We start from the raw sequence: 26,927 nt of genomic DNA on the forward strand, positions 1-26,927 counted from the left end.
GTACTAGTTTCAGAGTAAGAAGTGTTGCTCTTGAAGATTTATAGGTCGGAATAAATTTGGAAAATTCTCACAAGATGTGGTCTGCTTTGTATAAGGTTTTTTACTCATGTTATTATTGTTAATATGTCCTTAGGTGTGCTAGAGTTTTACCTGCCCTTTCACCTTCATCATAAGTTCTTACCAAAGTGCCACTCAGCACCTGCTGTTTCTAACATGGGTCTATGGTGACATTGAAATCTCCTCCACAGAGAACTGTGTATAGCAATAGCTTTAAGCATTTGTTTCATACCTCACAGAAGAAAGATAACTTGCCTGGATTGGGCCCATAATTATTAAGAAAGGTTACTTGTTTTCTTCTAATATGTCTTGAACAATTCCATAACTTCTTATAGTATCACTGACGCCTTCTAGCAGGTGAAATTGGAGTCCCTTGCTAAAAAAGAATTGAGACCTACTCTTGCATGTGAGAAGAATTATGAGATATAACGGTGTACACTGCACCTTGCTGCAAAAAGATTCTGTGTTTTTGTTAGATGTGTTTCTCATAGAAGAGAAACATCTACTATGTGTCTAGTTAAACCTGTCATGAGGAGCTTATATTTCTGTCATGGAGCATTAAGGGTTGAGAGGTACGTCTCTAAAAGGTAAGGATGATGGGCCTGTGGTCTTCTAGACAAGGAGTATTGTTGTACTTATATTATATGAACGCAATTAAGGGCCATTCTCCAAATTATTCCTCTCCCCTCCCACAGTGACGGTCCTAAATGATCAAACAAGCATTGGCAAAGCCAACAAGTCTCACTTCTGAGAGTTTTTTCCGTTAGCTGTGTTGTATTACATTGTGGTTGTAATTGATGTTCAAAAATATTCATAAACTGTTTATAAACTGCTATGATATGGCCTTTATGGTGTTCTAAGGCGTGAGTGATAATGGTTTAAATGAGCACCAATTACATTACACGCCACATCCTCTCTCTTCACCAAGTAAGTAGAACGCTTACCATGCTGCAACAAGATGGCATACTGGCATCTAAGCCACAGCCATTACACAAATCTGTGGCACTCATCCCGAAGGATGAAAGGCTGTGTGGCCACCACCAAAATACAAACCTTTGCTCCAGCAGGCTGCACACGTTACTGCAGCTGGAGCTCAACCCACTAAACTACCTAACTGTGACTGTAGCTAATGGGTGACAGGTTACATTAATAGCTAATCAGCAGGCTTGTTTAGGCACTGAATGTTCAACCCTTTTGCCAGTAATCCACTATACATAGTGCACCAGGAGACACTGCCATAGGAGCCTCCCGTGTCACCCACCGCCCTACATCTGAGTGGGGAGTTCTACTACAATGCCATATTTGTTGTCCGCGGGAGCGTGTTTAACATTAGTGCAGCAGGTGCAGTGTCACCAAGGTATGGGGTTTTCAGGGGCCACTGCACCACCACAAAAATTACTATCTTGTAATACACATCCAGGTGGTAGAAGGGGTAATTTTCCTCACTTGCACTAGTGCCCACAGTGACACTTTTTCTATATCACTTAATGGTTAACATATTACTAACAAAATAAAAAGACAATCACTACACCATGTGCTCTTGGTTTCTGATCGGTAAATAAATAGCAAAACAGATGCACAGGTTGCAGTGCCTACTCCTTACAGTTACAAAAAACAGGATGCCTGTTTTCTGCTGCAGGCTCACGGTATATAAATGATTCAGACCAAAGTTACAGTGCAGTTACTATACATATATTGGGGTGGTTGAGCCCAGGAGGCAACTGACTGTATGAAGTATTTGGTGGACTTGTAACAGTAAGGAATGCGACTGGGGAAACATAAACTCGGTGCAATGACGAACAAGTTTCTTACTTTCAGTAACGCATTATCTGGTAGAGACTTTATCAAGCTGCAGATTCCTTACCTTTAGAATTGCCAGGCTTCTGCTTGGAATCCAGAACCTTTGCTGAGCAATACCCTTGCACGTGCCATCGCGTTGCGTAGTTCAAATCAGTTTGGTGTCATTGGAGCTGTCTGTGACATCAGGGTCACCTATAAAAGCACCACCCAGGCACGTGTACCTCAGTACTTTTCCACAAACTTCCACGTCAGAAGCGCAGAACCATGGAAAGAACCAACAGTTTTGTCTGTGCAAAAAAACTAGGGCCCTGAAAGGGACAATCGTTAACTCTAGTAAATGGGTCCGCAGAGTGGGGAGGCATGGGTGGGTGTAAGGAATCTGCAGCTAGATAGAGTCCCTACCAGATAAAGCGTTACCAAAGGTAAGTAACTTGCTCATCTGATAGAGACTTCTAGCTGCAGATTCCTTACCTTAGAATAGATACCCAAGCAATACCATCATCCGAGGTGGGCTGCGGTCAAATAGTCCTCAAACTAAAAAGTACTGCAGGACCGAACAGACAAAGTGCCCATCTCTGCAGACCTGACTGTCCAGGCAGTAGTGTTTCGCAAACGTGTGCCGAGACGCCCACGTTGCAGCCTGACAAATGTTCAGGACTGGTACACCTCTTGCTAACGCAGTGGTAGCAGCTTTGCCCCAGGTGGAATGAGCCCTCAAGCCATCAGGAGGCTGCTTTTCGGCCAGAGCGTAGCAGATGTTTAGCAGGGGATGACCTAGCGTGAAATGGCTCATTTCTGCACTGCCTGACCTTTCTTTGCTCCCAAGTACCCCACAAAGAGTTGATCATCTACCCAGAACTCTTTTGTGCGGTCAATGCTTTTTTGGGTCCAGTCAATGGAGTCGTGCCTCCTCAGAGAGATGTGGTGGAGCAAAGAAGGTGGGCAGGGTGATGTTCTGACCCAGGTGAAATGGGTTCACCACCTTAGGGAGAAAAGAGGCATGAATGGTGAGATACGGAGGTTTTGACAAGAGATGCTGCATCTCATATCAGAGAGTGTAGCAGAAAGAGAATTAATAGATCTTTCTGCACAATAATATACAAATTGTTTCCAACGGCAGGCGTATACTGTCTTGGTGGAAGGACACCTAGCTGCCAGAATAACTTTACAGGCTTTGGGAGAAAGGTCAAAGGCTGTCAACTGCCACTGCTCCATCTCCACGCATGGAGGTGCAAAGTTGACAGGTTTGGATGGAAAACCTTCCCCTGCTGCTGCAACAGAAGATCTTCCCGAAGGGACAGCTTGATCGGAGGATCGATGCTCATTTTAAGAAGCTCGGGATACCAGAATGTCCGTGCCCAGTCCGGAGCCACCAGGATTACTTGGGCCTTATCTTCTTGAGAACTCTGGGCAGAAGGGGTATGGGCAGAAATGTGTATAGGAGGCCTGAACTCCACTCGCAACAAAAAGCATCACTGAGCGAGTGCTGCCTCGGAAACTCCAGCACGCAATACTGCTGACTTTTCAGATTCTCTTTGGAGGCGAACAGATCTAACCAAGGCTCTTCCCACTGCTTAAAGCGTTCTTGTGCCAGCTTGGATGGAGACGCCACTTGTGATCCGTTAGGCATCGACGGCTAGTTTGTCTGCCCTGGAGTTCAGAGAACCTGCTAGGAGTTAAACCAGGGTTATGCCCTGCTGTTCCAGCCATGTCCAGAGGCGCAAGGGCCTCTTGACAAAGGGTCCATGACCCTACACTGCCCTGCTTATTGCAGTACCACATTGCGGTGGTGTTGTCTGTGAACACCGGCACTATCTTCCCTTTAACAACCAGAAGAAATGCCTTTAATGCTAGCCAGATCACCCTGAGCTCCAGCAAGTTGATATGGAGTCTGGATTCCCCCAGAGACCTCTGATCTCCACCTTTCCCAGATGGCCGCCCCATCCCAGAAGTGACACATCTGCCACTTCTGTAAAATCTGGTAGGGAAAGGGAAAGAAGTCTGCCTCTGATCCAATCGTGGTTCATTAACCACCACTGCAGATCTTTTGCAGTTCCCTCTGAGATCTGAACCATGTTGGAGAGATTTCCATGATGCTGCACCCACTGGAACTTGAGGTCCTACTGCATATCTGGCATGTTTTACTAACGGGATGCAGGAGGCCATGAGGCCCAGCAGCCTCAGAGTCAGTCTCACAGAAATCCAAGACAGAGGACGAAACATCGGAACAATAATCTGAATATCCTGGACTCACTGCTCGGTACGATAGGGCTGAAACTGCATAGTGACCAGAACAGCTCTGATGAAAGGGAGCGTCTGAGAGGGAGTCAGGTGGGACTTCGGCATGCTTATAGTGAACTCTAGCAAATGCAGGAGGTTTGACGTAGTCTGAAGGTGGGTGACGAGAGCCGGGGGCGAAGGAGCCTTCAACAACCAGTTGTCGTGGTAGGGGAAGTCTGAAACCCCTAACATGCGCAGATGAGCTGCAACTACCACCATCACTTTGGTGAACACCTCAGGGGTGCTGGTGAGGCTGAAAGGGAGCACGGTAAACTGAAAGTGCTCATGGCCCATCCTGAACTGCAGGTAACGCCTGTGGGTAGGCAGGATGGGTATATGGAAATATGCATCTTGACAGTCCAACGCTACCATTTAGTCTCCTTGGTCTAGGGCAGACAAGACCTGAGCTAGAGCAAGCATTTTCAATTTCTCCTTTCTGAGGAAGAGATTGGCATTCCGTAAATCTAGGATAAGGCGAAGACCCTTGTTCTTTTTAGGTATCAGAAAGTAGCGGGAATAACAACCACTGCCTACTTCTGATATTGGGACCATTTCTATGGCTCCCTTGGCCAAGAGAGACACAACTTCCTCGCGGAGCAAAATTAAGTGATTGTCCATCAGCTGTTCTTTTGAGGGAGGCATAAGGGGAGGGAAAGACCGGAATGGGAGAGAATAGCCTTTCTATATGATCTGCAAGACCCATTTGTCCGATGTTATGGACCGCCAGTGAGGGAGATGAAATTGAATCCTCCCTCCAACTCGACGTACATGGTCTTGCAGATTCTCACTATGAGGGCTAGGATGTTGTAGAGGTGGGGGCTGGGTGGTGGACGACAGTTGGCAAGACCCCCTGGGTCTGAAGGCACCGCGTCCGCACACAACACAAGCTGTTGGCCTGGCGCAGGACGGTGGCTTGTCTGTGGATGGCATGGTGCCAGGCCCCTTCTGAAGCCACGTAAGGTGCAATAGACTGACTGTTGGCAAGGGTCGCCAAGACGCCCACGGACTTGGCCGTAGGCTGGGAGTCCTTAGAGCGCTCAGCACCAAGCCTTTTTCGACAAATTGGCAGGACCCATCGAAGGGCATGTTCATAAGGTTTGCCTGGACACCCCCCGACATGCAAGATGTACATAGCCAGGCGTGGCATTGAAGAGCCACTGTTGATGAACTTGCGCTACAAATGTGTCAGACATGTCCAAAACACACCTGATGGTAAACTTTGCCGCATCTCTCCTGTCCTTAACTGCTTAAGAGAGAACCAGTTATCACGTCCTCTGGGACCTGAGGCAGTACCTGTGCCACTGTATTCCACAAACTGTGGGAAAAACATCCCAATATGCATGAGGTTTTTACCGACCTCAATGCCAGGCTGTTGGAAGAAAACATTTTCTTCCCAAGCTGATCCAGCCTCCTGGATTCTCTATCTGGAGGTGCGGAAGGGAGGGCGCCATGGGAAGTAGATGCTTGAACTACTAAGCTCGGTAGGGTGTTGTGTGAGGAAACTAGGGTTGCGGGGTGCCAAGCGATGGTGTCCTGTTTACAGGAGACCCTGTGCTGGGTTTGGATCAGTGAGTGCTTCAATGAAGGGCAACATTGGTTCCGATGTGGTAGTTCCCGGTTCAAGCACCTCTATCAGGAGGTTAGTCCTGACTGGCACTGAAGACAGATCAAGGTCAAGGACCTCTGCAGCCCTACGCACAACCATTGCATATGATGCACCCTCCTCTGTAGCCACATAGGGGAGCGCAAGCCAGTATCTGCAAAGGTGTCCAGTCCACTGGTCTCTCCTAGTTCCTCATACCAGTCCAATGGTTCCATAAGGGTTTCTCATTCCTCACCAGTGCCTGGCTGTTCAAGTAAATGCTCAGACATAAATTTGGCACCTGTGGGCATCGGCACGTGTGATGCCAGTCCTGCTCTGAATCGTCGGTAATAAGAATAGGGCTCATGCCACTGGTGGGTGCCGGAAGCATCGACGTCAGAAGCGGTGCCGGAGAAGGTAAAATGTATGAAGCTACGCCATTCTGGATCCAGGATCGGATCCACACGGCCCCATCGAAGCCGAAGCCGCCGTTGTGGAACCTGACGAGGCGTCTGCCAACCCTGCAGAGCCGAAGGCGCTCTGACAGGGCCAGCCCACTCCAACACAAGGCATGTGGCCTCATTAAATTCCTTCAATTGAGCGGGGGTGTCTCGGCTTCCAGAAAGGGAGGAAGGTGCGGAGTGGTCCCCGGCATCGGTTCTGAGGGACTGTGCCTGGAACGTCGGTCGCCTCGTCAGCTGACGGGCGAGGTGGAGTCGAAGTCCACTTGGACTTCTCCCTCTTCTTCTTGTGCCTCTTCCCTGAGAACCTCGAGTGAGATGAAGAGGACTTCAGGATCCTGGACCTGTCCTGTCACCTTCTCCTCGACCAGGACCGCGACCTCCGAGTAGTTGTGGCGGCCGATGTAGACTGTCGGGCGCCATTAGCTTCAGGGACCACTCCCTCAAAGCTTTCGGAGCCATGGCCTGGCAGTCCGAGCATGACTTTGAATTGTGGTCGCACTCGAGACACCATAGGCATACCTGGTGTGGATCAGTCACGGACATGGGGAAATGGCAGGCGCCACACGGCTTGAATACAGTCTTTCTCGAGGTCATCCTCGCACAGACAGAAAAAGTCTTGACAAAAAGGTTAAAAAAGACCAATCAAAAAAGACAGAGAATAGCTCTGTCCCGAATCTGGGCTTAACCGGCACAGAAGTAAAAGAACCGATGTATATGCATCTCGGTGGTGCCTTTATAGGCGACTGTGACGTCACAAACTGCTCAAACTACGCCATGCACATCCGAACGATGCCACCCGACGGCGCACACAAAGGTATTGCTCAGCAAAAGTATCATGTTCCAAGCCGACGCCTGGAAATTCTAAAGGTACAGAATCTGCAGCAAGAAGTCTCTATCAGATAGTATCTTACTCCTTGCTGTGATTCTTGCAAAGATAAACATGAACACAGGAGGTTTATTGATACTGGTATTCCATGTGCAATTCAGTAACAAATTACATTATTCGCCTTGTTTTAATTGCGCAAACAAAATTTAGAACAGAGACTAACAGTAAAACATTATTTGCCTGTGTAAAACAATTAAAATAGCAATAATAACAAATTAAAAAACATAGTCAAACTGCAAAGAGGTTGAGATCTTGTTCGTTACAAAAGCAATTAAGATTTTATGCAAGATTACACAAGCTAAAACCAGTCCGTTTGGAATTGCCAGGGATGAAAAGGGGTAGAACAGGGCGTTAAAGTGCACCATTCTGTGAGTCCAAGCCTTTAGGCTACCTTAAACACCTTATATTACCTTAAAGCGCTCACATCTTTCTTTGTTTATGGGTAGGTGCTAAAGGTTGGAGCCAGCCGTGCTGTGTGGCGATTGAACAACCAAAGGTTGTGTCTGGGAAGCAGGTTGTTTTGTCAGCTGCAAAGACAACCCTTGCTATAGTAAACAACATGTGTTTTGGATTGTTAATCATTCTGTTGTAGTTCTCAAAGCATGTAAGATGTCTATTTTTTTTCTAACTTAGAAACAAAGTGTAGACACATCAATTTGTTAACATTTTGGGGGGAAAAAAAGTGGTAATATGCTTAGACACAGACCTCATACTAAAATATTTTTGGACACACTTCCATTGTAAAAAAATAAATCAACAAATATCATATGGCACTCTCAAAAAGCAAAACGTTGTTTATAGAATTAAACTAACCAGTCTCGAAAGGAGAGAAGGGCGAGTCTTGCTGTATGTTGTTGTGTGTTTTTCACATCACTACGTTTTGTTTGCACGTTTGTCTTTGGGAGTCTTTCAACTCACTGAGCCATACTGCCCAGCCCACCATTTAAATCTTCTACACAAACTGACTGTCGGGTCTTTTCCACAATATAGGGACAAGACAGAAGTTGTTTAAAAAAAATAAATAAAAAAAAGCCCGGCGCTATCGATCGTGTAAGCTGCCACGCCATTAATAAGCAGGGTAGCTTTGTTTGTAAAATTTATAAATGAACTCAGGACGCCCAAAAAGTGCGGGGCCAGGAAATAATGACCCCTGTGCCCATCTTTTGACGGGCCTGCTGATTTCACACTCAATTCAATTGAAAGAAAACAAACTGCATGATGATTTTAAACTGATCTCATGCTATTGAAACATATGGGCTTTGGGATCTCAATGGTGGTGGATCTTAGGACTCAGCCCTCACTTAACAGGGCTTCGCTATCTAAATGCATAAGAATGTGTCAGGTACATGTGAAGGGGGCCTTCGGGCAGAAAGCTTAACCTGTAACATAATTGTATTTATAAAAGGTGACCGGATGCTTTTTAAAACCCTCTACAAGCTATACAAAGATGCGAGGATGGGAGAGAAAGTGAGAAGGAGTTGCGGTGCAGTGTTTGAGAACGGCACAAAGCTTTAGGTAAGAGTGAAAGAGTACACGATTGACTGAATTTGATAGCGTATGCGTGAGTTAGTTTGTGCTTGTCTGTGTGTAGAATTATCTAGCCGACTACAGGCATGTATCACAGCTCATACATGAGAAAGAGAAATCTATTTGATGTCTATGATTTAGTCCGGGCTGAGGATGACACTGTAATGCTGAGATATCTCACATCATTTATTACGACTTTTCACCTGAAGCACCTTCTATGCCTTACAGCTGAAGTCCTGGAACATTTGTCCATGGGAAGCATTTCCTTGAGTGGTATCTGTTATCTGGAAAAGTGTTGTCCCAGATGTTGAGGACAGAGCCCAGCTCTTCCCAGACAGTGATTCAGTACAGGCCGGGCGGGTGGTTTCATCCAAAATCTTCTTTAGCATTGTTTCCCTCTTCAGAAATACAAGCATGGTGCAATGGCACGTAGCACATGTTGTCTGAGGCTTGGCAACAGCATTAGCAGGGCGGGCTGGGGAGACGCCAGTGGCTCTGAGCTAGACAGGGGTAGGAAAAGTGCAGCTAGATTCAAAAACCACCAGGAGATTGATCAAGGGGGCAAGACATGATGAAAATGAAGTGAAGCCAGGTAAAACAAGTATTTATGACCTTGAAATGGCACTGTATATGGAGAGAAGTTACAAGATCCGAGAGAGTTAAAAGAAGTTAAAAGATACAAGAAAGCGCCCGCCCGCACTCACCGAGCAGCAACCCCATCACAGCAGCTCTGACTGGAGCGCAACAGCTGGTCTTTTCTGGGTTAGGAGGAGGTGGGAGAGCAGAATGCTGTATAAAAATGCAAGCAGCTACAGGCAGGCCTGAAGCACCCACAGTGGAATACAATCAGGGGAAAAAAAAAGTCCTCCCACAAACAGATAAACACAACAAAGCGAAACAATGGTTATTTGATCTCTCCTCCTAGGAGCAGCATAAGAAACCAGCATTTGCAATGCAACGGGTCTCGCGTTTGCTCATGTTAGAGCTGATAGCGATGTAAACTCCTAACTCGACTTTTCACCTATCAGCAAAAGTGCATTTATGTACGTAACCCAAAAAAGTGCAATTAACTATGTAAAGCGCTCGACTTCTGCCAAACGAAATCGCGCTAGTAAATTAGAGAAAAAGTAGTCCACGAGCCGGACAGAAAACAGCGAGCCTCGCATGTTTTCTGTACTTGGTCGATGCGCTCGAGGAGGGCTAGCCACCGGAAAAGACATGACGTATGCATGCCTTCGACTAATGAAAGCAAGCAGATTTTATTAGGCAAGCCCACAAACCAAAGAAAAACACTGACGTGACGTCGACAGGGCTCAAAGCCCTTTTCTAAACACTAAAGCGTCTCGCTGCGATACGCATGCGCGAGCGCATGCAACGCAGAATCGACCCTAAAAAAGGAGGGACAAAGAAGCAGGACTGACCACTAGCAAGCAAAGATTTTTAAAACAAACAAATGAAAAGCAGGGGGATGCTTTTAAGCCAATAAGAGAAGTTTACTAGAGTATACAAGAGGTCCTAAGCTTGACCTAAATACTTTAGTTGTAAGCTCGACCTAAAAATTACCACCTCCCAGCATGGTGATACAACCATTACAACCTAGCTTTTTATAGTCTCTTAAAAAGGGATTTACGTCTAGGTGTCTAGATAGGTAGTCTGTGTAACTCTATCTGGCAGGAAGATCCAGCCAGGGGATTGTTTCTTCCAGAGTACACCATTTTATTGCACAAAAAGGATTTTGTGGAATTTTGCTTGTCAGTGTATATCCTATACACGTTGATGCTCTAATCTTGTAATGAACAGAGAGGAATGTTTTTGTAGGTGCAGCTGGCGAATGTTTTGAAAACTGGCTTGATTTCCACTGTCAATGTAACTAATAGCCTACTCAGAGTGGCAATAAGAATGTAACTTTCAGGTATCTCTTCCACAGGGAACCGGGGCATCAAGAATTTCTCTTTGACTGAGTCAATTAAGATGATCTGCAATATCGCTGGATATCAATCAGGAAAAGACAAGTTTTGATGGGTGGTGAATGACCGAGAGCTTGGACGGGTGATGGAAAGCATTGAGATTGTTTCGACAGAAACTGGTTTTATACAAGCTTTTGAGCCAATAGGTACATTTTATCTTGTCAAGGAGCAAGCATTCATTGACAATTAGTTTTTAGAGATCGACATATCATCTCAATAGAAGTCTATGTGTTTCAGTAAGCCCACTGAGAAACCTTAATTCATCTAACTCAACAAAGCTGATAAAGGCACATAGTGGTACGAACTGATAAATTATGTCTAAGCTGCATTCTCAGTCTGTCTCACGTTATTTTAATTGACATGAACTACTTCTCCATTGATGTTTTAAGTGATTTTGCATTATTCTCATTACTGTGCTTTGAAGTATTTTTCTCAATCGGAATGCCTTCAATGCTTGCATTGTATTAACTGCTGTGTATTTTTTTGGTATTTAAGACTTAAATTATATATATACATTTTTTTATTTACAACACAGGTGGAATTCTCAATTTGAAAGAATACTGAATTATATTGAAGCACGGAGATATTTATGGGCCTAATTTACTGCGCCTGGGATTTAACTTAAAAATATTTGAACACGTTTTACTTGAATTCAATAATATATCAGTTTGCTTCAATATCAAGAGTAAATTTGGTGAAGGTAGAAAAGTATTATAAACAACAGACTCCAAGTCAAAAATAAAAATGCCATATATTGAAAGCATCAATTTAAATATATCATACAGTCTGCAGCCATACAAAAAAGAAATATTGTGAACAATCGACAAAAACACTTCAGTTCCAATAGTACACTAAGTCTTTGGCGATTTCTTAAACACTCAATAGGAACACAAGGTTGATTTAGCTTTTTAAAATGTAATCTTCAAAACCTTGGGGAGTAGTCTGGAATGGAGGATGCTGTGGCTGTCAATTTTAGATATATCATGCTTAAAGTAATCAGGTCAGTCAGACTTACAATTTAGCCTTTTCTGCCAAAAATATCAGCCTGTTCTCGTCAAACTGAACTATACCACCAGCCTGGAGAAGTTCCAAAAGAACCTACGAGAAAAAGGAGTATTGTCATATCAAATAAAATGTCACTCTTCATCATTAGAACCTCCAGGTCCTTTGTTCAACCTTTAGAAATGCATGCAATCCTAAATGAAATGATGACTGTCACACCACAAATTCCTAACACAAAAGCAACCCAGAAAGATTACATTCCCAGTGCTTAGAACGAACGTTCAATAATATGACTGTTAACTCAAGTGGCTACTATCCAGACAAATATTCTTCAGTCCATGAAAGAACAAACAAAGCAATACTTCTCAAAAGAAAACAAATCACAGCAAAATTTCTCATCATATTGGTTAAGTCTTTATTTATACAATCTCAGCATCACTTCTGTCAGGAGCAGTTCAGATACTGCCCATTTGAAGAAAATACTGCAAGAGGCAATTTGTAGGATGTGGACAAAACCGAAATCTGGAATTTTCCTTTAAGTCTTGACATAAAACGTTTTGGGGCATAGTCCAGGGATTCAATAGAGGGACTCTTGTATGCCGCGCTGGAGCTTCTCTACCACGGTGGTGCATCCTATATGTCATGCTGAGATGTTCTGTACCTTATATGTTTATATGTTTAAATCAATAAACAGATTTGATCCATAAAACGTTTTTGGGGTAATTTTTCAAACTAATTACCACACTTTATACTTTTCTGATCAATCAGTGTGCTGATATATGTCTTGTTTATCATCTTACATTGAATCCCTGATCCGAAGGATCTTTGAACAATTAGACATCCTGTGCTGATTGGCTTGAGGATTTAATCCCACTGAATTCTGATAATGTGGCCACATGTCTTGGTAAAGTATTGGAGCAATTGAGCAGGCTACTGCCGAATTTAGCAAATAAACTGAGTATGAGCTAAAGGCATTTATGCCCAAAGCATTCCTATGAAAGACAATAGTGTAGGAAGCTGTCCTGGTGTGTGGTAAGCACTTATGGTGCTTCAGGGACCGCCTCTTCAAGGCCTTTGGATTCATGGCCCAACATACAGAGCACAATTTCGGGTCGTTGTCATGCGCTAAGCACAAAAGATACACAAGGTGTGGATCCGTCAAGGACATCGCCTGATGAAAGAATCCACAGAACTTGAACTGGTCTTTCTGAAGGACATCCACAATGACAAAAAGAAAAGTCAGTCAAGAAGTGAATGAGGGGTAGCTCTCTTCAGATCAGCACTTGCTGATGTGGAAAGAAAATCAATGAGGTCAGTGCGCTAGAGTGGCGACTATATAGGAACTGCAACATCATATCTGATGAGGACAACGGCGACGACAGATACACAGCCGAATGATGCCACCTAACAACACATAGGGGTACTGCTCACAAAAATCTTCTGGATCCAGTCTGACGCCTGGGGAGCATTCAAATGCAAGGAATGTGCAACTAGAAATCCCCATCAGATACATAATATTACATTTATAAGCAGTAAGGCATGAACTAATATACTTTAAATAATTTAAGGATTATATAGGCTAAAAGTTCGGAAGGAATTTTACAACACAGATAATGGCACCCACAACGATTTTTAAGAAAAAGGCACAAGGGTACCTGCTGTCTTTCTGAATGTCTGGAGTCATCATCTGGGCTGCAGAGAAATTCGAGCACCTATTTAAAACAAATAAGGGTCATAACATAGACTGAGGATTCAAACTTTCTTAAATTACACCTATAATATTATATTACAACTAGGCATAAAAGACTGTAATAAGTCACCAATGTATGCCTCAGGAAGTGCAGGCCTGCAAGAACAATGCTGAAGGCCAAGGGCTCATACATACAGTTTTTGGTATACATGAGATGTGGCACCTTAGTATATAAACGATGCCTCTGTGCCCAGTAACTCAACTGCTTCTAGGTTTCACCATGGGTGCTATGATCATTTTGTGATAAACAATGTAGGACACCAGGCAAATATTCTGCAGAAGAAGAATGGAATCGCCATTATTTAAGACAACACAGTTGATGAACATTTACAAAAATATGTACCGATGTGATGATGCAGACATGTTTTGATATAATTTATAATGAAAACACACGCCCAAAAGCTGCTTGGCTACTCAAAGCACCACACACTCCAAAAGGTGAAGTATCAAACAGCCAGTGGTAGAGTGCTAGCTTTAAAGATATAAGGAACAGGTTACTAACCTTTGGTAACACCTTTTTTGGTACACACCCTATATAACTGCAGATTCTTCACATTAGAATACGTAGCTTTGACTGTTAGTGCACTGGGTCCCTGCTAAACAGGTCCCCAGTGCCAGATCGCTTTCCCCAAAACTTCAGTTGTTTTGCACAATTGGCATACTCTTTAGTAACCACGGTAAGTCCCTAGTAAATGGTATCCCTGGTGCCTGGGGTACTAAGGAAGGTCTCTGAGGGCTGCAGCACCAGTTGTGTCACCTTCAGTGACTCCTCACCAAAGCCCACTCAGTGCTGCTATATCAGACTGTGTGTTGGTGCAGCCTAATTTGAAAATACGATCTGTCACCCACCCCTGTGTGTCAGGTCCCCATCACAGCATGTGCCAGGTGTAAGGCATCCCTAAGTCAGGGTGCATCCAGACAGACGTGAGGGCATATGTGCATGAGCAGATATACCCCTACTATGTCTCTGTCGATTCTGAGACACGTTAAGTGCACAGGAAAGCTGTTTTATATGCATGTGCTAAACACCGGTCATTACGGGTTGCCCCGCTACATGACAGCTTCTCTGAATGTTGGGATGTTTGGTATCAACCATCTGAAAATAATAAACCCTCACAGACCCCAGTGACGGATTAATTTAAAAAACGCACACAGGGGGCACCTTAAAGGTGCCCCCTGAAAACCTACCAGCTACTAGTGTGCTGACTGACTGGTCCTGACTAGTTCAGCCACCACAGACGCGCTTCTGGCCCCCCAAAGTGACAATATTGAAACGATGTAATGGAAGTAAAGGATAATCTAACACTGCATTACAGAAGTTAGAATAATTGGTGCAACATATAGAAACATCAGATGCCTTTATGCAGTTTATAGCCCTTAAGTTTAGTGAATGCAGTGGGTTTAATAAAACCATCCCTTGCAAACTATTCTCTCCCTTTCAATTGGGGGACACCTCACACCAGTCTCACCAGTCTATCATTTCAACTGGCTCAGAATGGCCTATTAAAAGGGATCTAATATCCCCAGTTAGTAAAAATCCTAGGTACATCAGGGCTCATAATCAAAGTGAGCTGAGTTTGCAACATATTTTATTGGGCAACGTTTTTTCTATTATTTGTATTTAGGTGAAGTAACATGTACATTTAACATGTATTTGTCTTTTGAGAAACCCAGAAGCCCTCACAATTTAATTAATAATATTACAATCTTAATAAGGCAATGGTTTGTTATACAGCAAATGAGCCACATAGCTGGCAAAGCCACCAGAAGGATACCTTATATCAGAGAGTTCCTAACTGAAGCCTCCCAGAGCAATTATATTAGAGTTCCTAACTGAAGCCTCCCAGAGCAATTACAGTCGTAAGTTTCATGGTGCACAAGATGTCATGTTTCAACTAGACTTTCATAGTATCAGCTTCTTGCACTAAACATCTCCACTTACAACTATTCGTGATAATATAAGTAAACGTTCCATTTTTCCTTTTCATTTATTTGTGAGAAGCCTCACATTAGCAGTGTGCAATTATATTTAATGAGACCGTCCCAAATATAATATGATTCACTAGTTGCTCTTATTCCTTGTTCCAACGAGGGTGGGGTGAATTTTAACCCATTCCCACCAGAACTGGGGACAGTATATCCAGATGTCCCCAGTCACTGTAACCCGCTCCTCCTTGATGCCTCAGTTGATGAAAATATGCCTTTGCCCAGTCACCTAGTTCGTTACCTCTACCACACAACTCTTGTTGACTCCTTTGTCCCATGCAAGTTGCTTTAATGAATTCAGAGGTTTCAATATTTTGTAGGGAGATGTTTAAGGTTTGTTTGAGCTTGAAATGTTTGCTCCTGTTGAGCACATCCTGAGGGCCCTTGGAGGTATATACTGAGAGTTGCATAAGGGCTAAGAGTTGAAGAAAACATTTTAACCTTTAATATTTAACCTAATGTGTAAGACACAGTCTCTTTTGTTCCCTGTCCTGCTGCTGAACACTGATATTCTGCTCCTGAAATTAGCCACCTTCTTATCTTCCTTATCTGACCTTTGCCTGAAGGATGGTTATCTTTATCTTCTTGAGCCTCAAAGTTCTCTGGTATGAGAGCCAGTAGGATGTGTAGTAACCAAGGAAGTGAGACAACCATCACTGGGGTAAACTAAGCAGTTTGCCCTGACTTCTAAGGTACCTGGATTTTCACTACTCTCTGACTCTGATATAACTATGCCATGTAGCTGAGGAGTCAAAATGACAGACAAAACATTTTTATTAGCGAGAGTAAGATTAGGCCCCCTGGCTCCACAATTCCTTTCCAGTGCTCCTACCCTAAGTCTCCCCCAACATTTAAGTATCAGACGTTTTAGCTCATCCCTACTGTAAATGTCCTAGACTCTGAAGTGGTAATCAGTATCTTCGGAGGTCTGGTATTTACAGATCTCATCACACTCCCTGACAGCTGCCCACAGATGCTTTCATAATAATAGTGTCCAACTCCACTGATTAATTTACAGAGGAAACTAAACTAACAGGACTTCTAGTTTCTCTGCAATCCAGAAGTTTCTTCAGCAGTTTGGTTTTCTGTACAGTCTGCAAATTTTGTTTGGTCCCAGAATGTGCTTATATCAATTTTAGATGTTCTCTGGTTTTAAGCCAAGCTTTTAAGTAGACTCCCCTGATGTTTGAGCTAGTTCCATGAAACTTTGCTCTAATTCTTAAAAAAAAAAAGAAATCAGTATGAGAGGCGGACCTAAAGCGTTTAGAAAAACAAGTATAAGAAAATGTTGACAGATGCTTGGACTGCCAAGGATCGAATAGAGCCAGATTATAACACATTCTGGCCAAACAACGGGCACATTTGGGTTCAATTTCTTGTTTATCGATAAACTAAGAATCCAATTTCACGTTCTGAATGACATTAAAGCCCCCATCCCCTAATCAACCTCATAGGTCCTGTAACCAGGTCAAATATAGCTTCTAGAGCAGAAACATTGTCTTCTATTAACCCAAAATAGCTTATACAATTGACGATTTGGTGCTGATTTGAGGTCTGAACCCAAATCCACCTCACTCCTTATCTCGACCCACCTGAAGTGCTTGATACTGAAGCTCCTGTTAAAAGAATACTGCCATTCCCATAACCGCAGCATCCACTGATGTGAAGAACGCATGCAAAATACAGTATGGAATACTGAACTTAGGTGATGAGATTTTAAGATACATTCCTGCAGAGGCATAACAGTGGCGTTAGACACTCTTACCCAGGCCAACATAGACCTAAATGTGATCTTATTATCAATACCATCGACATTACAGGAAACTATTTTTACCAGATTAGTAACCATGCCCGCATTTGACGCTTTTAGGTTGGCACCTGTTCCTGAGTCACAACTCACTTGCCGCCATCCAGTCATATGGACAAGGAACCCTACCTTGCAAATTTCCAGCCAGCTTATCCACAGAATACTTCAAGCTACTCTTTCTACCTTTTTTTAATCTTTTTTCCTGGGTGAATCGAATGCTTCAGTATGCTCATTCTACTTTTAACATTTTTAGTTAAATGCATCCCCTCTCCCTTAGATACCCTTCCCTCAAAACAACTGTGGGAAACCCCCAACACCTCCCTCCATCACAAAACCTACTTGACCATACCCCCGTTGCTCCCCTACTGAATTGGGTGGGTGCCTCGGCATACCACCCACAACTGTTTTCACAGGTAATGAGACATTTGGCCCAGGACTACTGACTGCACTTCTAATCACATGGCTTCCCCCTTATTCTACATGACCCGTTGAAACAGCTTTGACTTTCTAAAGCCTTACTAGCCTGCTACCTACTAATAATGCTAGAGGCCTCATAGGAACCATTAGACAATACACCAGTTGGTACTTTATGATTAATTAGTGATTTAACATGAATATGTGAAGACAGCAAGATTGCAGAGTATAGATAAATATACAGAAACATAGACATATACATATATGGCATAGTGAACTGTTCATGGATACAAATTTTATACCAACTGGATGAATTTTTCTGCATCCAAAATTCCAAGCACTGCATATGATAACAAAGCCTCTTGTCATACCTAGCAACTGTCAATGGCCGCTATGTCTGATCCTGAATGATACAAATATTGACTTCTATTGAAATTCAAATCTCTTATAGATAATGTCGCTTTGGTTTTGATAAGGAATATCAATAAAAATTATGTGATGAATATTGCTTTGTGCTTGGGGGAACTAAGACTTTTAATAAATTTAGTAGCAGATAAAACTGTAGAAAAATTGTGGAATCAACCACTGTGAATAACCCAGAGTTTGGCTTGGTGTACCAATGTTGCCTGTACTAGCTTGCTTAAATGAATCAATCATAGACTTGAATTCCTTGCAGCGACGAGATGTGGATAGCAATATATCGGTGAAAATGAAATACTTTATTGAAAATGTGTTCTTTATTACAGTAATCTATAAAATTCACAAGGGTTTTTCTAGGATATTGAGAATTAGACAGATAGTGTCCGGAAACCCTGTACGCACGCATGGTTGTAAGATCATTATGTAAAAGCTGAGCTTCTGAGATGACATACATCTTGACCAAGACCTAGATTAGCTTGCTAACACTCTGATCCTTCTCCTGATTCTCTGTAGGCCCACAAAATGCAGATTTAATCGCAAACCTTTTCTTCCATTTCCTCAAGCTTTGCCTTCAAACCATCAATCTCTTCTTTAGACTTCACTTTTGCACTGCCCAGCTGATTAAAGCTATCTTCAAGGTTTGAATTCCTCTCCACCACTTGCTCCAGATGACCATTGCATTCAGATTCTCATTTATAGCACACAGTTGCTCATTGATCTCATTGTTAGCTTGTTTTTGGACTGCTCACATATAGAGAATCACAAGTAGGACCTGCTGAAGAATTGAAGCTACTGGTAGGGTGGGAACGGAGTTGGATAACACCAAATATGTTGCTGTTGATCCTGTTGTGCAATCTCTTGTAGCGCTGATTGACCTGTAATAGCCCCACCAGTCATAAAGCTGCTGGAGATGGGGGCCCTTAATAGACAGCTCATTGGTCCGGAGAACACAATGATCCTGGCTGGAGACTTCAGGTGAATGCTCCGCCGACACTGGGATCAGGAGCCTTTGAATTAGGCACTGACTGCAACCCCTAAACAAACGACAGCCCTAAATAAGTGCCTAATACACCACTCTTAGGAGAGCAACCTTGACCTCCCACTATACGCATGGATTTGCTCCAATATAGTTCTGGGTTACTGAAACGGAGCAGTCTTGGATCTTCTAGTGGTGCTTAGCCTGCTTGCGGTCCTTGGCCCAGATGGTGGTCTTTTTCCCCAGGATAAGCATCTATGTTCTGACTTTAAGTCAAGTCTTCAATATCCCACAATTTTAGCGGTAAGTCTTTGTCTATTGCTTTCTTCTAGAGCATAAAAATGAATCCTTAGTTAGTTAGACATGCCTTGACCCTTAAATGTTCTTTGAATTTGCAGAATAATAAGCCCTCCTCGTGGATGATGCGAGACTCAAGAGACAGCCAGGCATAGCTGAACGCAGCAATAATTGGCAGCGAATAACGGTATTAACAGCAGCCCAACCATGCAGACTGCCAACCTGAATTGTCTGACGCTACTTGCCTTCAGTGCCGGCTGCTACATTGCAGCAGGGGAAACAATGGCGTGAACGCCGACATCTCCAGCTGTATTCTTGTGGATGTCACGCACTGGTCTCTCAAGCCCCCACAAGATACGCTTGAGCAATGCTACAACACACTTCTACCATCGCTCGTGGATCTTGCGAGCCTTGCATCTGGACGCGCCAGCCCAGAAAGCCATTACTGAGAAGCGCTCAGAGGCCGACCATGGTGGGAGCGCCAAATACTTTTTTTTTTTATTCTTATGTTCTAAGTAAAGCTCATTCTCACCACTGGTGTTCGATTATTATATGCGTACTGAGGACACTGCCTATACTTCTACTGAGATAGGATTGGCTTAAATTGTTTGAATCTTGATTATACATAAGAGGGGTTGGTATTCACTTACTATTTTGGATCCCTAATTTCGTTTGCCAATATTTTGGATCCAAAAACTTGGATTTTAATCATATTCTGATTAAATTTAGTTTTTTTTTTCAAGTGTGTGTCTGTATGTGTTTGTGTGTGTGTGCGTGGTGTGTGTGCGTGTGTACACATATGTATGTATGTCCGTACACTGAAAAAAAACAATAGAATTAAAAAAAAACATAGAAATTCACTTAAAAAAAAAAAACAAAGGTTACGGGGGACTTTAAGTTAGGCTCAGATTTTAAACGATAATATTGACATTATCAATGATGTTATCAAAGATGTCATGAGTGCCGTGATTTCTGGGGTAATTAGCAGTGCATGGCTAGTTACCTTGGGACGTGAGATCTAGTTACCTGGGGTATGAGTTCTAGTTACTTGGGGTAACAAACAGTAACTGGTGAATTGCTATGGTTTCGTACGTTTAAAATGTGAGCCTAAATGTGAGCGATGGTATATGAGTGGGTGCATGAGGCTGTAAGTGGGTCTGTGAGTGGGTGTGAGAGAGTAAGTGGGTCTGTCACTGGGTGCGTAACTGTCGGAGTGGGACTGTGAGTGGGTGCATGACGATCTGACTGGGGCTGTGAGTGGGTGCACAAGGCTTTGAGTGGGTCTGTGAGTGGGTGCATGAGTGCCTGAGTGGGTGTGTAAGTGTCTGAGAAGGTGTGTGAGTGGGAGGAGGAAGATTGAAAGAGAGAGAGTGCGAAAGTGAGAGGAAGAGAGAGAGCTAGTTTTTTAGGCTTGGCTGTATGATCTACTTAAAATGAGATATTTCTGCACAATCTGAAAAAAGTATTTGTTATTTTAAAAGAGGAAGAGCACCTTTCAGTATGAGCCTTAAATATTAGAGAAACGAGCCTGGCTGGACTCGAACCCTGAATGCTCAGTGTGAAGGTCTGTGACCTTCACACTGAGTTAATCATTTTTTTTCTTTCTTCTTTTTAACCCTTTATGGACTATCTGGGATCGTGGGAAAGCTTTCAAAGGCTCCCCCGCGGTCCTTGCATTTCTTAATTTAATTTTATAAAAGGTTATTAGGGACCATGAGGGAGCCTCAAGGGCTCCCCCACGGCCCCTGGACATTTTGTTTTATAATGTGCCCTTATGGGCTATCAGGGACCAGGGGGGAGCCTCAAGGCCACCACGCTGCGCAGTCCCTGGACATTATTTTATGTTTTTCTTTATAATTTGCACATACGGGCTATCTGGGACTATGGGGGGAGCCTCAATGCCTCCCCTGCAGTCCGATTGCTCCAGCAAGCAGGCAGCTGCTTTTAACAGCAGCTGCCCGCTTGCTAGAACAAATCTTTTATCTCTGTCCTCTGCACCCAAACCTGTGTGCAGGGAGCAGAAATGAAAGGTCCAGTTTTTGACAGTGGGACCTGTTTGACAGGTCCTGCTGTCAAAAAACAGAATGTTTGCTATGGCTTAGGTGCCGCTTCAAGGCACAGCAAACAGCCATGTCCTGGGGGCGGGCACCCTGGGACATAGCAGGAGCTGGCACTGGGGGTTGGCGAGAAGGGAAAAGCGTGGCCCCTCTCCAATGTGTTAGAACCCCCTTTAACTATTTGCCTCTGGAGGCGGTGGCTCCTGGGGCTACAGGGGGAAGGGGTATTTGGGGGGGTGCCCAACATATAGTTAATGCCCCCCCCCCCACCACCCCCCGGGACGTGGCCCAGTCGGGGGCTCACAAAAGACGAAGCACGACCTGTGCTTCATTTATTTTCATTTTATTTTTCAGTGGATCGCCTGCGACTCCAGACGTAAAATCCAAACAAATGCTCTTTAGCCCTGAGGAGTCAGGGTGTCCGCACCCTGCCCCTTTTTCTTTTTTTTCCATTTTTCTCTGGGACTCGGCTGAAGCCAAGTCTCAACATGGCTGACAACAATTCTTTGTTGAAGTACTGTCAGCCAATCAGATCTCAACTCGAGGTTGGGAGGGGTTGCGAATCCTTTGTGTCCCTATTTATACAAATTTTGATTTCCTTTAATTTCTCTAAAACAACGGAATGGATTTATACCAAATAACAAAAAAGGGTTCTTTCTGGACCAAGAGCTACCTTTCTGACAAATCTTGTGTAATTCCGTCTAGAGTCGGTGTCGGCCCGGTCTCTGATCAAAATCCCTATGGAAGAATGAATGGGGAAAATGCATATTGGGACCACCCCTCCTTTTTCTCAGCCCCTACTTGACAGATCCCCCCGAAACTTTCCAGACAGCAGCTGAAGTGAGCGTGCAAGTTTTTTGCCAAATTTCGTACATATTCGTCAAGCGGCATCAAAGTTATTAGCAAAGTTATTAACAAACAAAAAATACTTTCTCTATAGAAACTTGGTCCTAATGAAATTAAAAAGTTTAAGGACTTAAAAAATAATTATTAAACAATAAAAAACAAAACATATAACTCTGAATCTAAGGTAATCCAAAAGAAATCAGAAGGAATGGTATCTGAATTTGTGAATGGGAAATAGTGTAACACAGCCAAACAAAGCCTGTATGTGGCACTGTCAAATTTGAGGGCCTTCTCTATTGACAGGATGAGATGGGATTTTTTGTAAAGCCTTTTCCTTACTTATAAACCGGAAAGAGGTGTTTAGCTCACCTTGGAATTTTATAGGGCTCCTTTCCCCTATGTGTTTCAGATTCTGGTTCTGAAAATGTTTACATACTTCACCATGGAAGCTAAATTCTCAACATTGATGGTTATGATCGTGTTGCCAGTGCCAGATCTTCAGTAAGCCTTAGCACATTTTACCATATATAGGTAAAACTGCAAACCCTTCACTATCTCTTTGTTGTGAAAATGATTAATTTCAAAGCGATATTCTTGACATTTCATGGAGGTTTAGGATTGTTTTTTTCAGTTTCCTTAAGGTAAGTTGCTTCTTTACAGACCTCTTAGTGCTTCTCCCCTACAGTCTTATTTGTGAGTTGTGTTAAATTACTCTGTAACTGTGAATGAGTGCCCTCATTATGGATGTGTCCGCCAGCCTTAAGCTGAATTTTAGCAGCTGCTTTGCTTTCAGAATACATATTTGAAAAGAGACTTCTAACCACTGACTCCCCAGGCATCAGACTTGACCTGGAAAATCTTGAGCAGTACCTATGCGCATGGTAGGTGCCCTGACGACTCCAGGTCGAAATTGTCGGCACCGGATGAAGTGTGCCTAGTGCCTATACAGTCCACACCTCAATTCGTTGACATCATTTCCTTTCTTTCAGCACTAGCAGTCACAGATCCGAAGGGCTACCTCTGCCACTTTTTGACCAACTTTTTCTTGCCGTTTGTCGAGCCCTTTTTTAAAGATTGATTCCCCTGTCCTAAGGGACATGTCCTCTCCACAACCTATGGATTTTAAACCTTGTGGAAAACATCACATGTAGATGTCCTTGACTGATCTTCACTTACCTTGTCTTTGCTGCTTGGGGTCCGTCATTAACTCCAAATACTGTCAGTCGATACACCCAACAGTGATTTGGGAGAGGTCGCTGAATCACCTTGCGATGTGACATCACAAGACTCTGCACTGATTCTGCTACTCTTGGGGCAGCCCCCACAATGCTTATCTTCAAAATAAAAGTAGTAGTCAGACAAGACCAAAAAAAAAAAGTTATTGATGTGCTGTTCATTTTAACTGCACCCTTTCAAGTCCCGGCAAGAAGCACAAGGCCAGGCTCGCCCATGTAGGTCAAGAGGTCATGGCCCACATCTTTGGCCAGCCGACAACCTCTACTGCGCCTTTTGGTTCCACGTAATGGGGAGGTATCACACCTGGACTACCTTCGGCAAGTACTTGCCCAATCCCAGTTGGACCCTCAGGATCCGCACCCAGATCTGAACCAACTCTGCTCCCGAGCACCATCCCAGCTCCCCTGCCTTTGTCAGATCCTGGACCCTCGTGAGTGACAAAGGTGAACCCATCATCCTCTTCGACTCCGAGCTGGCACCTCATTGACCTACACCAAGGTCGAAACCAGTGCTCATAGACCCGAGAAAGCCTTTTGATACAGATCCACAGTCCTTTTCCCTGCTCCAGTAGAATCGCAACCATGGGACGCTTTTACCTTCCAGATGACATAGGCCAATCCTTTCCAGAGGAAAAAAGGTACAAAAGGGTGGGGTGGGGGAACTGATCTAAACCTCACAAACAGATCACACCGGGCAGTACTGGGCAGCGGGTGCATTGGAGGTGTGGGGGGGAGGCACCAGTGGGCTTGACACCTCACTAGTCTGGTTTAATCTCGCCAACCGGTGCATCCACCAAAGAAAGTGGCTCCTCCTCCATGGAGATGAGTAGGTTGGCAGAGGTCCTTGATATACAGCTCCCCTCCATGGAGGTGAAGACAGCTGTTTAATGGAGGTGCTCCTGCTGGCCACTCCAGTGCATAGCCCTTGCTCCCTTTCAATTAAGCTCTCATGGACGTCCTCTCCTAGGGGTTTCGGCAGAGCCCTATTCAGGGGACCCTGTAAACCCTGATCATCCTGCCCCTGAGGACACCCCCCTTTTCCTATGCAGCACCCCAGGACAAAAGCTTAGTGGTACAGGGCTCAACAGCAAAAGCCAATCCAAGTGCCTTCCCTACAACCACTCTGAATAGGTAACCCAAGTGGCTCGAATCATTTGGCAAAAAGATTCTTTCCTCCACAAGTTTGGCATTGCGCTTCTTGAACATGCCTTGCCTGTTAGGTAGATACTCTCATGCTTTGTGGGACTTCTGAAATGCCTCCAACTTCACCACCCAGGGTGTTTTAGATACCACAGACATTGGTAGAGCGAATGGCTGTTTGTCGATAAGGAAGATGCTGCAATGGAGCGTTTTAAAGACAGCAGGGTCGTAGTTTGCTCCCTGGGGCAATCTGTCACTGCACGGCAACTGCATTGCTTTCACTCCTTCTGTGGCTATGGGACAGGGTTCCAAATTCATTCAGTACCATCAATATCCACGCTGCCAGCAACGCATTTGTTGTGCACACAGACAATAAGGAAAGCACACACCCAATGACAAACTCCACACCAATGGTTTTTATATAGCAATAATATATTTTCTTAATTTATTTCTAGAACCACAAGATTCAAGTTGCAGTTAAGTAATTTAATAAGTAATCCACATATGTATCAATACCACTTTGATTACAACTGGCAAGTTATACAGTTTTCGAATAAATGACAATTTTCAGAAACAGTTCCTGGGGGAAGAAAAGTTAGTACGATTTGAAGGTAAGTACAAGACGTACAACTCCAGACTCTGGTGGTTAGGAAGTCCACAGGTTGGGGTTCAAGTTAACCCCAAACACCCACCACCAGTAACACGGGGCCAGCCGGGTGCAGAGGTCAAAGATGAGGTATATTTAACATGGGCTCCTAAGGAGACTGGGGGCACTCGGAATCATTCTTGCTTGCAGGTAAGCACCCACGTCTTTGGAGGGGAGACCTGGGGGTTTTAGATGAGCACTGGAGGGGGGCACAGGTCAGCACCAATTATACACCCTCAGCGGCACAGGGGCGGCTGGAGCAGGGTGCAAACACAGCGTCGGGCTCCCAATGCTTTCCTATAGGGGAACCCCGGGGGCCACAAAGATGCTGCAGGTGAAGTCTACGGGGCTGGTTCCGGGAAACCAAAAGCTAGACAAGGAGGGGGCCGCCTGCTGGATGTTGCTGCACCGAAGGTCGGATTCTCCAAGGCTAGGGGCTGCTGGTACAGTATAGCGTCGGGAATCTTTGTCTGGTTCTTTCGCGGTCAGAGGGGTGCTCCAGATTCAGGCTGCTGGTGTCGTTGTGGTGGACTGGAGGGGTCGACGCAAGTTGGGCACTTGCTCAGAATCGCCTGGGGACCAGATCTAGTCGGCTGGGCCACCTGGACGCAGGCTGTGGGCGTCTGGTGCACAGGGGGCAGGGTTCGCGGATCCGGGCCGGCTCTGGAGTCCTGGGATGGAGTTTCTTCTTGGACAGGGCCGCTGTCCAAGGGATTTCTTGGTCCTCTGGGATGCAGACAGTCCTCTGAGGGCTTCTCAGAGGTTGCTTCACCCGTAGGATGCATAACTTTCTTTTGCAGGGCTTTTTTAAGCTGGAGACAGGCCTGTAGTTTTCGTCTTCTGTTTTCTGTTCTGGGGTTTCAGCATAGAAGTCCTCCTCCTTTCTTCCTGTAAGGTCGCCAGGAATCTAACAAGCTAGGTTCAGGGGAGCCATTAAATCCTAGATTTAGACGCGTTATAGGAGTCCGGGGGCAGTAGCCAATGGCTAATTTCCCTGAGGGTGACTATAACCTCCTGGTGTCCACTCCCTTTGGGGAGGGGGACACAGACCTAAACCTAATGGCCCCTGTCCTTCAAACCAAGATGGAGGATTCTGCAACGAGGGAGTCACTTCAGCTCTGGACACCTTACGGGAGGGCCCAGCTTAAGTGTCACTCCTCCTTGTTTTTTCTAAGTTCCCAACCAAACTTGCTGCCAAAAGTGGGACTTTGTCCGGGGGCAGCCATCTCCATTAGCTGAATTGCCCTGGGGCCCTGTAACAGGAGGCCTTAGCCTTTGAAGCTCACAGACAAATGTTACAGTTCCGGAAGAGGAGGGGGAGGTGTGAAGCACCTCCACCCAGTGCAGGCTTTGTTTCTGGCCTCTGAGAGCACAAAGGCTGTCACCCCATGGGGTCAGAAACGTGTCTCAGAGTCAGGCTGGCACAGACAAGTCAGTCCTGCATTAAAGGAGTGGGTAAAATACAGGAGCATCTTTAAGATGCTCTCTGGGTGCATTTTGCAATAAATCCAACACTGTCATCAGTGTGGGCTTATTGTGCTGAGAAGTTTGATACTAAACTTCCCAGTCTTCAGTGAAGCCATTATGGAGCTGTGGAGTTAGTAATGACAAACTCCCAGCCTATATACTTAATGTACAAGTTATTTACCTTCGGTAACAAAATATCTGGTAGAGACATATTCTAATTGCAGATTCCTTACCTTAGAGTTTCCCCCCGTGTCAGACTGGATCCGGAGATTTTTCTTCGAGCAACACACTGGCGTGTCGGTAGGTGGCGTCGGTCGACTC

General features: G+C 44.4%; 1 protein-coding gene across 3 annotated transcripts in view; it reads right to left on the reverse strand.

The window, feature by feature from the left end:
- VPS8 (VPS8 subunit of CORVET complex) overlaps nucleotides 1-26,927 on the reverse strand; it is a 1,496,959-nt gene that overhangs the window by 771,157 nt on the left and 698,875 nt on the right. For all 3 annotated transcript variants that reach the window (XM_069225817.1, XM_069225815.1, XM_069225816.1), the window contains exons 29-30: nucleotides 13,221-13,277; nucleotides 11,579-11,661 (exon numbers count right to left, since the gene is read on the reverse strand). In XM_069225817.1, the coding sequence (XP_069081918.1) occupies nucleotides 11,579-11,661; nucleotides 13,221-13,277 (140 nt within the window). The remainder of the gene's footprint in view (nucleotides 1-11,578; nucleotides 11,662-13,220; nucleotides 13,278-26,927) is intronic.

This window comes from Pleurodeles waltl, chromosome 3_1 (assembly GCF_031143425.1).
Source record: "Pleurodeles waltl isolate 20211129_DDA chromosome 3_1, aPleWal1.hap1.20221129, whole genome shotgun sequence".
NCBI classification, from domain to species: Eukaryota; Metazoa; Chordata; class Amphibia; order Caudata; family Salamandridae; genus Pleurodeles; species Pleurodeles waltl.